The sequence below is a fragment of the Panthera tigris genome, chromosome C2 (genome assembly GCF_018350195.1).
Source record: "Panthera tigris isolate Pti1 chromosome C2, P.tigris_Pti1_mat1.1, whole genome shotgun sequence".
NCBI lineage: Eukaryota > Metazoa > Chordata > Mammalia > Carnivora > Felidae > Panthera > Panthera tigris.
The window spans coordinates 83,567,907-83,581,562 of NC_056668.1; the positions used below are offsets into that span (position 1 = coordinate 83,567,907).

General features: G+C 32.4%; 1 protein-coding gene across 8 annotated transcripts in view; it reads right to left on the minus strand.

Moving 5' to 3' along the window:
- The window catches only part of ATP11B (ATPase phospholipid transporting 11B (putative)), a 129,120-nt gene that overhangs the window by 92,613 nt on the left and 22,851 nt on the right, over positions 1–13,656 (minus strand). For 6 of the 8 annotated variants that reach the window (XM_042956602.1, XM_042956596.1, XM_042956597.1 and 3 more), the window contains exons 2-4: positions 7,662–7,778; positions 2,721–2,810; positions 1,026–1,106 (exon numbers count right to left, since the gene is read on the minus strand). In XM_042956602.1, the coding sequence (XP_042812536.1) occupies positions 1,026–1,106; positions 2,721–2,810; positions 7,662–7,778 (288 nt within the window). Of the gene's footprint in view, positions 1–1,025; positions 1,107–2,720; positions 2,811–4,149; positions 4,328–7,661; positions 7,779–12,123; positions 12,230–13,656 lie in introns of those variants that run through there. The other 2 variants (XM_042956595.1, XM_042956601.1) reach the window with 2 other exon arrangements.

Below are 13,656 nucleotides of genomic sequence, written 5' to 3' on the forward strand. Positions count from 1 at the left end.
ATATAGAAAAGATGTCCTAGGGACAAATACATGTTACTTTGATGAAATAAATGGCATCTACAAAACCAAGTAAATATGTAACTGTATGAAGTGATTTGGATGCTTAATGAGTTGCACAAATTCTAGCCTCCAATAGAACAGTGAAAGGAACTCATAGTGAAAGTAGCACCATGATATTCTGACACCCTAGATATATAACGTAACTACTATAGTTTCCTCTTATCCTTCTCTGTAATAAATAATATACTACATCTCAGAATTACAGAACGTTTGTCAATTTTATTTCCATGTCAATCTGAATCTTATCCCTAAATCTTATAAAGTGGAAATTTATCATATTTACACAAGAAAATTCAATTAACTCTCTTTCAGGTAGAAGGAATCATCTATTTAACTGGGCCCCTGGCAAGATTTTTTGAGAAGTGATAGCTATACGGACATGACATTTCTATGAATTTCTTTTATTTCTTACTCAGCATGTGTATCTAGTAATAATCTTACTTTTCTATACCTACATTTTAATATCAATTCAAGATTTGGTTGAAGCTATTTCCCCTATGGTATTACTTTATATAAAAATCAACATCACCAGAGAAAGTTGTAGAAAGTAAGAAAAGACCATACAATTCTTATTCAAAATGGTAATGTCAGAAGTATGTGTTCCACTCCCTATAAATATATCCCTTTTGAATTATATTTCCTTTAAATATTGTCAAACCTACAAAGATGATTATAATAATGTACTTCATATATAAATTAGTTTGTAGATCTAAAATGCTTGTTTTTGGATGCTTCCTAGGAGTGTCAAGAGAACAACATATTTTAACTATATTCTGTGAGTCCCTAGGTACCTGAAATATAATAGGGTGACTTAACTCAGTTTAATTTTACCATATGCAGTATCAAACAAATTTGCTGATTTCTTATGGAAATTACTTTCACAACAATAAATGTTAGTGTGAAGTGTAAATATTTAGCAACTTCTAAATGACCTGGGGGGAAAACAATAGAAAGTATTTTCATACCTGCTTTATGGCGGTTACTGTTATCACAAAGAATAATGGAAGTCCACTGGTAATTGGACTGGTAGGTGTATCAATCATAAGCTATATTTACAACAACAAAAAGAACAGAGTATTATTTTTTTATATTGTACACGTCACACTATTAACATCTAAAATCTCGTATTTATTGGGAATTCTGAGAACACTATATAAAGTGTATATGATTGTCCAGAGTAAAAAATAATCATGCATGTAGTTTAGTTCACAGTTTCACCAAGTTCATTTTGTTGGCCATTATATGAAGTGAGTAGAATATCTAAATCTATTGCATATCCACAAATATTGCTAGAGTGAACTCAGTCACTTCACCTTTTTAACACAGCGTACATAGGTCTTCCTCCTCAGTATTTGTTAGAAGCAGACCTACAGCTGCTCAGAATCTCATTTTACATTTCTTTGCCCATCCTGGTAAATGCTGAAAAGTCTGTCAGCAATTTTAACCCTAGAATTTGGAATAATTTCATCACTTAAGAAAAGAGAATAAGGAATAGGGCTAGGAAAAGGATTTTTTTTTTTTTCTACAGGGATTTTGTTACATCTACAGAGCCAGAGGGGTACAGCTTAGAAAACGATGCTGTAATCATGATCTAAATCATACAACTGAGGTTTCACCAAATTGGGGAAGTAATTTTTGCAGTAATTATGTTTGGTTAGTTAAAACATGGACCCAATGGTTTATTAATGTTCCTTTACCCTGGATAGGCCAATTAAATTTGTTTTATTCCACAGACCAGCTGAATTCCTGACCTTAGCTAGTAATTTCACAAATGCATGTGATGTGGACATGGTTAGTATAAATTTCTCACTTTTCCAAGAAAACCAAGCTGATGTTCTATTGATAAAAACTCAGAAGTTTCTTCTCTGTTCATGAAAGAAAGCAATTTCTTTAAAATATAAGTGTTTCTTCAAGCTTTAAAGTGACTACTTAACAAGTTTTTTTTTTCCATTGGAATTCCAGGTTCTATGAGAGTAAAGTTCAGAGTTTATACAAAAACCCAATGCCACACTGAAAGATACTGCTCGTGTATTATCAGAAGAGAATAACCCCTTTAAAAGAAAATGGCAATCACTATTTTTAAATCTTGACTTATACTCAAATTTTATAAGCTATTCTCTTGATACTTTGATATTAGAGAAAAAAAAGCACAATGTGAAAATTAAGAAACTATCAAAGAGTTTATCATGAATAGACTTAAAAAATGGTTCCCATAATAAAAATCTATATTCATGGGGATTCTTAAAATTAGAAAAATTTTTTAAATAAAAGTAAAATTTAAATTCAAAACAAAGGAAAAGTCAAAGAAAGATTTACTTGGACAAAGATCATTCCGTAGGCAGAAATGTGCCAAAAACATGTGCTATATAAGTCAAAATATTTATGTTCTGATGCAGAGCAAGTGAAATGTAAAATTGGCTTTGATTATAATTATCAGCACCATAGCACATCAGTAATGAAACAAAATAAAATTAATCTTAAAATTCACAAGCTATTTTTTAGAAATCTGCATGTGGTTTAAATAACTACATTCACTGATTACAATGGGGAAGCTATGCAGGAAAAAACTGATCCCATAGTCAAATGATTTAGAATGCAATATAACTTTTCCCTAAAGATCGAAGTCATATAAACTTAATCCATTGAGTGATAAAGCTTACCTGAACCAAAAATATAATAAGAAAATAAAAGTTTGCCACTCTTCTGAATTGTTCAAATAAATTTTTTGGAACAAAATTCCACACAGTATACTAAAAAAACAGAGAGAGAAGGATAAATTAACATTTAAAATAATATATACGATATCAATGTAATAATAAGGAAAGCAAAATAAGATTTATGAAGTCCTTAGACAAATTTATGTAACTCTTGATGCTATAAAAACTGTTTTTTAAGAGTTTCAGAACTTTTATTCTATTCTTTTTTTTCTTATACTATTTATTGGCAATTTTAGTGTAATTTAAAAAGATGAGATAAATTGGAATCTACCAATTTTGCTATTAAATTCTTGATTTTTTAGAAGTTGGAGAAGGCAAATCTAAAACAACATTTAATAATTTATTTTGGTCTTTGGTTACACAAAACTAAGTGTAAAAATAAACAAGAGCTGATAAAAATGCTGATTCCAGATACAATTTATTTTCCATTTTATTTAGCTCAGTATCAGAAACAAAGGAAATGGTATAACTATTTTATTATTCTTTGTTAAGTACAAAATATGGAAAAATAACCAAGAATGTGAAAAAGATTAAAAAACACTTTACATAAGTGGTGGTATAACCACCAAGACAATCTCATAAAGGACACGAAAATCTGTCACAATGTCAATTTTTAAAGTAAGACTGTCACTAAATGACCTTGGACTAATCTCTCTGCACCCTACTTTGTGCCTCTATAAAATGAAGACAATAATAGCCCTATTTTATAGGGTTGTTATAAGGCTTAAATAAGCTAATATATTTATGATGCACTTAGGACAGAAACTGGCTCATACTAATTGCCATGTGTCTGTTATATTATTAATCAGCATATAAGCCTATAATGCTATATTATAAGGGTAATAATATGCCAAACATTATAGCACTGTTACTTCACCCTATATACACTCTCTCAGTAGAATGTAAGATCCCTGAGGCTAGGGACATTGTTTTATTTACTGCTCAATCTCCAGCACTTACCACTACTACTCAGCACATAGGTGGAGATCAAAACTTTAGAAGAATAGATGAATAAATAAAGAAATACATACATACATACATTAGGTAGAAATGAATTTTTTTCAGATGACTATCCGGATGTCAGGCAAATGAAGCCTTAGTGGTTACTGATCCTATTCAAAATTTCCAAAGAGGCAGTTTACTTAATTTTCTCTGGTGCAATGTAAGATGGTTCTAATTTCTGAATTTTCTTACTTCAAAAATTCACTTCTTAATCAGCTGAGATCTGAAATGTCCTTCCCCACATAAACAATTAGGGTTAAGTTCCCAGGAAAGCCCACAACAGTCTCTATGACCCAAGGATATATAAATAGTACAATACCTAACAACATTTCTTTCAGGTCAAATTATAATCTCAGTTCTAATCTGATACCTGAAACACATTTTCTTGTGGTAGTGGTAGCACTAGTGGCTCCAGAATCTGGGACTGGGGACTATGTTCAGGGCTCTGGAGAGAAGAGAGGTAGATGCTTTCCAGTCACTGCTCAATGTGTATCTCTGAGATGGTAACTTTGGGTCATATCATCCTCAGGTGATCTTAACTGGAGTCCCTTAGTTACCAAATCAAATGTGTAAAACTTTTTAAGAATCAAGTTGGCAATGTCCTAACTTTACATCAATCTTTTAAAATCATAACAGAATGTATTTTTGTCTTCCAAAATCTTGAAAAGAACAATTACATAAATTGGCAATAAGGTAACTGGTTTCAGGATATTTTCTTTGGCTAGTTCAATAATACATGGAAAAACTCAGAATAAATAAAAATTTCTTATGAAAACCAGCTTACAAATATTAGGAATTGTTTTTTCCAGGTTTTCTAAAATACAAAATACATTAATAGACTGAACAAGTCTATATTCTGTGCTTATCCTATCATATGTAGAAGAGAAACTATAGGATAAATGTTAAATAATATAAAAATATTTTAAGAAAAATAATAATTATGCTTTAAAGTTATTTTATTATGTAATAATGATCAATAAAATTAAATTAGAAGTGTAACTTCTTTTTTAGCTATGTATATGACTATACAACTGATCTTTTTTCTTCAAGTTCTGATATTAGTAAGAAAACCAAAACATAATTATGAAACTACATCTTTCGTAAAGTTTAAATAAGGTAGTTACTATGGTAAATTAAACAAAGATGTATCATGCACCTACAATGTACAAAACTCTTGTGCTATAAGAGAAACAAAGAAGCTTTCATATTAGAAGAAATTCAGAATAAACATCAATAGCTATATTGAAAGGTAAAGTAAATGAAGGAATATACAAAGAATTAAAATGAAAAGCAGTCAGTGAGAGAAAAATTTAATGAGGAAGGTCATATTCAACATGGGCTTTAATAGGTCAACATTCAACAGGCTGAAAATAGGGGGCAAAGAGAGGGATACCATTTCAGGAAAAGAGGACAGCACGAACACAGGCAGAGAAGAGCAAAGTTCATCATGACTTTGTGGGACAGAAAATAATACAGTCCAGAAGAGTTTAAGGGAATAAAAAGGGAGCAGAAAGGTAGTACAAAGGGAATTTTTTTAAAAGCCTCATTTATGGTCAAGAAAAAAATGGACATTGTATATAAATATCCACATTCCTGAATCTGTGGTCAAGAACACGAATTTTCTATTTCCATAAAAACATGAAATTTATAACCTCTGCAAAAAATATAATCTACATTTAAAAAGAAGTGGTTAATCACATGAAATCACAGCAAAGGCACAGCAGTAGGGAAGTTCAACATGGGTTTATGGAATAGCAGGTAATCTGGTTTGGAAGGGATGTGAGAAATTACTAGTAGAATAAATAAGGGAATAATGAGAGAGACAGTCCTTATATGCTTTTAAAAAAGCAATGTTTATTTAAATATCTACATTTTTAAAACTGTGGTCAAAAACATGAACCGTAATACTGCTGCATATGAATACGATCATATAAAGATATTTAATCTCCCAAATTTTCCAGGACACTCAGCTTTCAATACTGGCAGAGGACTAAAGTGGTCCTGTTACTCACAACAGATGAGATTACAAAAACTAGATTTTAAAATGGATCCTGGAAAGTATCCAAAATATAGATAGAAACTAGAAGAGAGTTTAATTTTTAAAAAGTGCAAATGAAAGGAATATGAATATGAATTGTAAACTATGGCTTCTTAACCTGGAGACACTATCCAACTCTCACAGCTATGGCAGCAAACAGTAGGGAGAAAAATTATACCCTTATCACAAAATATGACAGATTTGAATTCAGGGCTGGAAAACTAGATGGAAATTTAAGGGGAAGAAAACACTGGTAGTGAAAGAACCAGGCAAGGAAAATGACCCAAATTCAGAATGTAAACCATCCAAACCCAGGATGATAGCTAAACTCTACACCAAAAAGGAGTGAACTACTGATATATGCAACAACAAAGATCAATCTCAAGATTACCGTTACATGAAATGAAGTCAGACAGAGAAGACTCATACTACATGACTATATTTATGTGATATTCTAGAAAAGGTGAAACTATAGTTATAGAAAACAGATCACTGGTTGCTAGTGCTAGAGATGAGGAGGAGGGGGACTGGCTGCTAACTTTTTACTTCTGGATATACTCTTTATCTTGGTTGTGGTAGTCCCATGATGCTATACATTTGTCAAAACTCATCAAATTGTACACTTAAAATTGGTGAAATTTTACTATATATAAATTATACACAAAGTTAAAAAAAAACTTAAAATTTTCAAGGACTTTTACTTCTTGCATGATTTACTAAGAACTGTGTCATTAATCTAAAGCTCTTCTATTACCCTAGATTCTAACATTTTCCCTTCCTGCCCTCTGCTTTAGAACCACTGTCCAAAATGACAGATCTCACTAATGGGTATGTTGCATCTGTAAATAATGTGAAGGATGAGAAAAGGGGCAGAACAAAGAAACCACTGACCTAAGACAATACTCTTGGGAAAGAGGAGATCAGGATGACAGAGATACAATTAGTTACTCTGGAAGGCAGAGAAGGAGCAGTACAAAGACGCTTCTTAAAGTGGTCTATCAAACAATAGCAATGATCTAAGGAAAACTTTACTCTTAGTCTGATTCACATCCTAACTGCACTTTCCAATAGGTAACCAGTAGTTGCATATGGCTCCTGACACTTAATCGAAAATAAATTAAGATTTAATTAAAAATTATGTTTTTCAGTGGCATTAGCCATATTATAAGGCCTAACTAGCCCTAAACAGCTACTGGTTATCATAGTAGCATAGAAAACGTTTCCTTCATCATGAGAAAAGTTTACTGGGACAGCATTAACCTGTAATCTTCAGTTTCAAAATAAACAAAGACATCTTAAAAATGTTATAGAAAAAAATGAAACAAGGAAGAATACGTGAGTGAAGCAGTACCTTGGTACTATATATGTAAATTTCTTGTTTACAGAAGAGTGATAAAATTAGAGGAAGTCAGGCTTTAAAGTCACACAGAACTGAGTTCAAACTCCAATCCTGTCATTTAGTGTGCAACCCTGGGTAAATTATTTCCCAACACTTTAATTAAAGACACAAATATAAAATGAGTATAACACTTTGTAAAAGCGATCTCAGAGTTGCTGTATGAATTAAATGATATGAGATGTACCTAACATAGTACCTGGCACACCGTATAAATATTTAGTTCCTCAGTTTAATTGCAACTAGGGATAATTTTTGGCATGTTAGTTACCTGGTATAAGCAACTGGCAACTCCTTTTATTTTACAGTTCACAATTTTGGGTAAGATATATTTACCAAACACCATTTCCTTGAATTTTTAAGGATATAAATGTATACTGGAATAAATAAATTACTTTTCAAAACAAAATGGAACATATCTATAGTTTTAATAAGTGTTAATCCTTACCTTAGATGAAATGATCCGGTTATCTATAAATTTCTGAGGTGTGTAAAGGCCATTCTGAGGAAACCTGTTGGCTATGTAAATAGTTCTTGTGTCACTTTGATGTGGTGGGTCAAAACCCTAAGACCAAGCAAAAGAAAAATAATGACTAAGAAGGTTAGTTGTTATGATTCTTTATTGCTGGTTTTATTTAACTGACCAGATTGCACATATTATTACTGGCCTTGAACTGCATATAGGCTCAATCTAATTACTAGCAGAGTTAAGGCATATATATTTTTCTTTCCCAGGTAAACTAACATATTATCTTCAAATAAACACTTAGGTAATACCTTTGGTAATGAAAAATAATCCATACTGTTAGAAATGCTACTGTAAGGGGGGAAAATCATGTAGAAGATCTACAGAAGCATTTGAGGACAGTATTTCTTTCCTTCCCTTTCATTCCTAGGGGTTCCTTGCCTTTCTCTTAAGATGGATTCCTACTCAGTGATGTGGAAGTTCTGTGTACCTATAGCCTAATCAGCACCTACTACATCTGATGACAGAGGTTTATATTTTACTTCTTCCACACCCAGATCAACTTGGTTTCAAAGAACTTTGATCCCACGAGACTCACAATGCACTGGGTAGGGTCCTGCCTAGATTCACTCCACATAATCATCTCTTTGTGGTAGTCATATTATCAGTTGAATCCCTGAAATGTGGAGATGTAATTCTGGCCTCAAATTTAGGAAACCATTTCTCGAGGTACATTTATCAATGATCTCCAATGTAAAAGTTTTCACTGGGACAAGAATGCTGATACTTTATTCCCACAGTATTTTACTATTTTCCTAGGTGGCAAGTGAGTCTTCAATACTCTTTTGGCAGATCTTGGCAATCCTATGACAGGATGAAAGCAACCACCAAAAGCAAGACCTTTGTTTGTGGCTCTACTATTGCTACTAAGTAAGGAAAAAGTTAACTAAAGCTGGTATTTGTAATTACAATGATCTACTTGTAGCCATTAAGGACTCTAATTTAGTAATCTACTAAGTAAGTAATGTGGCTGCCATTTGATGCTTGGCATCCTTGTAAAATTTCCACTAAGTACATACATACACAGATAGTGGAAATTCCCATATTACCTAGAGGTATATTTTGTTTAGCACATCAGAATATTAACAGTGCTATGTATAGATTTCAACTGCTGTCATTCTTGGTTTAAAAATTTTTATTCTGTGATCTTAGAAACAGCTACTATAAGACTGTGAAAATTAAATGCATTTGTATGCTCCATAAAAAAACCATGAAGTTTCATTTTATTTGCTTATGCTATTTATAGTGATGACCACATTTTGTGGATGTGAATGTGCCATTATGTGTCTGATTTCAAAATCAGTTTCTTCAAGGATAAAATATGGCATGCATATTTATCTTCTTCCTAAATTTTCCTTTAAACATTTCACAATTTTTCCCTATAATAACTTATGGAGGGGGGGAAAGGCAGGCCTCATAATCAGAGTTGGAACTTACTGCTCTATCTAGAATACTGCAATCACCTTAAAGATATGTGCTATTTATTCATTCAACAAATATGTATTGAGGTTAAGTACTATGCTAATCCATGTAGGATTATGTGATTTGTTAATTACTCAAGCAAATCATAATATGCCCTAACTCAACAAATAAATGAATAAAGAGTTGGCATGCTACTGCTATAGTCCATGCCTGTATTTCTCAAAGGGGGTTCACAGGAAGTTTGCCAATAAAGTTCATAAAGTTATATAAGAGGGACACACTGGTAACTGAAACATTAGACTACATGAAGCATATTTATTCCACATCCACTTTGAAACCACGTAAAAATAACAGCAAATTACATACCATGTATGTAAGTTTCTGGAATAAATTAAAGAAAAAAGAAAGTACATTTGTGGGTCTGAAAGAATATATAAATCTTTAGGAAGATGTCAAGACAATTGAGACTAAGAACCACTGATACAGAATTTTATTTTTCACTAAATTCCACCAAGACTGGAATTTATACTAAGTACATCTAAAGTTAAGAAACAAAGTGCAAAACAAAGACTCCCCTAAAATATGTATGTTATTTATATATGTTACTATTGCAACATCTCATTCATGACTTCCTAGGATGCAAACATCCTTCTCCATTCATCTCTACTGACTGTACCAGTAATCACATACTAAAGTTTGAAACTCCTTAGATTCCTACAATTATTTCAAGGGAATATATTGAAATGTTCCAAAAATAAAACCAATTTTAAACTGAATTTTAAGTGCAAAATCAGTATATTCCAAAATATAGTAATTTAACATTAGATAATTCCAAAAGGAGATTGAGGAGTTTTTCCTTAATTCCCAAAGATGCTACAAAATCCACCTACGTATTTTGAGTTTTTTTCAGTTGTAATTAATTCACATGATCTCATTCAATCATTTTATAATCAATGGCATGTATATATGTGTGGATGTTATTTTTTCCACAAAAACGGTTAAATTTTATATTTGTGACTGCAGTATAAGTACACCTAGCTGTCCCTTATCGAAATCAAACCTCTAACTTCAGTTCATTAGCATCGTCTTCTCTGCAACAAATTAAGCCAGCCACAACTAAATAAAAGAATAACACTGTCCAAAAATAAAGAAAGTGACTTAGGGCAGGATCCATAAATGGACTTCAGGTCTGTGAATCTCTGAAACTGTATGCAGATTCACTTAACATGTGCATTTTTCCAATGAGAGTGAGCATAGGTTTCATCGGTTTCTCATGATGTAAAGAAGCTTAAAACCACTTATCTAAAGTCTTGCTTTTGTAATCAGTTCTCCATCTCAACATTGCAGATTTTAAAAACAACACAAGAGAATCTTTATGTTTCAATAACACCTCTACTCTTTAACAGGAGCCAAAACAAACGTGACCAAAATTAAGTGTATAACTATACTGTTAGTATGAAGTTCAAGTACAGTTTCACACTTTTCTAGCAAGCATTAATAGCAAGTCATGGCACTAAGAAAGAAATACAGTCTGAACTTCCTAATCACTTGGTCAAGGCTACATGCCAAGGTTGGCACACATCACATATTCTGCTGTCATCTCAGACTACCCATTCACACCTTCAACCCCTTGATGCTAGCCTGCTCCTTTTTCCTGATTCACCTTGCCCTAGGGAAAGGAATTTAGATAGATTAATACTATTCTAGCCACCCTAATTTTATTTTAATTCCTGCTGAAAAGTAGGATACAAGCTTTGGAAACACACAACTGTAAATAATTTAAAAATAAAAAACTCTCATATTCTATAAAAGTATGAAATTTAAAACCTCTTTTCAGTCTGGATTTGTGAGCATACGTTAAATTCATAGGTATTTAAAAAGAAAAAGCAGGTAAGGTAGAAAAAATCTCATGATGGCATCTTGGGAACAAACTGACAACACATAGGAATGGTTTGAAAGAGATTCCTTTTATAACCAAAAACTGATGCGATCTAGGGAAACCAAACCACTAAATAGCTTTATAATTTTTAGAAGTTGGTCTCTGGCACACAGCAGTACTTGGAAATGAATCACTACGTTTTACATTTTCATACCAAATATACCAGCCTCTCCGTAATCTTAAAATCCCAAAGATTTTAGGAAAATTACAAATATTACAAATAAAACGCTAACAATGGCTAAAACTGTAGTCCTATAATTAAAACTGTTACACTTCTTTACAATAACTAAGAAAATATCATCTTTAGAGTTCACAGTGATCAAAGTAAATCTGTGCTTCTTATTCTTATATGTGATCTATTCCCTCTAAAATATAAAGAAAAAGCTTCAAGACAAACCATACACCAAAAAACCCAAAAAGCTGCAGAGTCAACACTGCAATACCACTGTTATTAAAATAAATGAACAAAAGCTTTAATCACATGCTTTATATGACAAAAAGTAATTTTTTGTTGGCTGTATCCTCCAATGTACACAGGCACATGAAAATGGCCTAGTAAAAATATGATGATTCTGGGGAAGAATGATTTAGTGTATTTTACCAAATCTATAAACTTAATTGTGAATTATTATTTCCTGGACATAGACTTTAAATAAAATATACCTATATGAAGGTACTGTAAGGGCAAGATAATTTTACACTGTTAACAATGGAAGGTGATAGAGAATAACTTAAAATACTTGTGATGTAAACAAACACAATAATTAAACATTTTTGTTTCCTGTTACATAATTTTCATTTTAGGACTTAAGGTTGTTCTCCATCTATCAAACCAGTCTGGGCTTCCAGGAAGTTGGCTTAAATGCAGGGGTAGGTTAGGACTAACTAACTACAGGATATAAAATTTAGAGTGACCTTTGACTCCAAAATTCTTAAATCATCTGTCAATGCTTCATTACAGGAAGCTCATCTCTGATAGATTATATTACTTCCCAAACTTGATTTTTCTGTGCCAACATTTACCTCCAGCAAAAGCCTCTTCATCCTTCAAGTTTCAGCTTAAGAGGTTCCTTCTCAATGGAGCTTTCCCTGACACTTCTTTTTCCCCAGAAACAAAGGAAGGCATTTGTTATTATGCCCAACAAACCTTTTATATACTCTCATTATAGATTTTATTACACAGATTAGTAATTACTTGGCTGTATATCCAGCTCCCCCTCCAGACTGTAAGATTTTTTTTTTTAAGCTTATTTATTTATTTTGAGAGAAAGATTGTGCAAGCAGGGGAGGGGGAGAGAGAGAATCCCAAGCAGGCTCTGCACTGTCAGCATGGAGCCCGATGTGGGGCTTAAACTCAGGAACCAGTGAGATCATGACCTGAGCCAAAATCAAAAGTCAGATGCTTAATTAACTGAGCCACCCAGGTGTCCCCAGACTACAAGATCCTTAAAGATAGTATGTGCTAATTATTTAATGAATAATTACTGAAATTAATGAATAATTTACTGGATACAATAAATTCTGTAGTTTTGAGGTTCTAAGTTTAGTTTTTAAATATTTTTAACAATAACTTTTCTACCAAATTGAATTTAAATTCAATGATATTTAAAAGAAAAAGGAAAAACTTTAAAAGTGATCCTGTAGAGTGAAACCCATCGTTACTAATGAAAGAGAGGCTAATAAGAAGCTTTTCATTCTGCTGTTCTTAGATTTATCTTATTATCAAAACCATTTATTATAACTTTACAGTTGGTTGGGGTTCATTTCTGGATGTCAAAGAAACCAAGTTCTATTAGGGATATGTAAATCAAAACCATGAGGTACCACTTAGCCACCTACTGGTATGGCTACTATCAAAACAAACCAAAACAAAATAATTAGTATTGGCAAGGATATGGAGAAATTGGAATCCTTGTATACTGCCAGTGGAAATGTAAAGTGGTACAGCCTCTGTGGAAATATTATGGAGGCTCTTCAAAAGAAGTAAACACAATGATCATATGATCCATCAATTCCACCTCTGGGTACATACAAAAAATGTAAAAGCAGAGACTTGAACAGATATTTGTACACAGATATATTGAATAATACGAGTATTATTCACAATAGCCAAAAGGTGGAAGCAACACAAATGTTCATCGACAGATGAATGGATAAGCAAAATATGGTATATACACACAATGAACTATTACTCAGCCTTAAAAAAGGAAATTCGGACACATGCTACAATATGGATATACCTGGAAGACATTATGCCAAGAACAAATGCTGTATGATTCTTTATGTAAGAGATAGTCAAATTCAGTTTGCCAGATGTTTAGTGAACAGGGGAACAGGGAGTTTGTGTTTAATGGGTACAAAGTTTCAGTTTTGGAAGATGAAAAAGTTCAGGAGATGGACGGTGGTGATATGCACAACAATGTGAATGTACTTAATGCCACAGAACAGTAAACTTGAAAATGGTTAAAATGGTAAATTTTATGTTACATATATTTTACCACAATTAAAAATATCAATTTTAGCCATCTGAAAATTTCCCATGGGTTTTCTGGATTA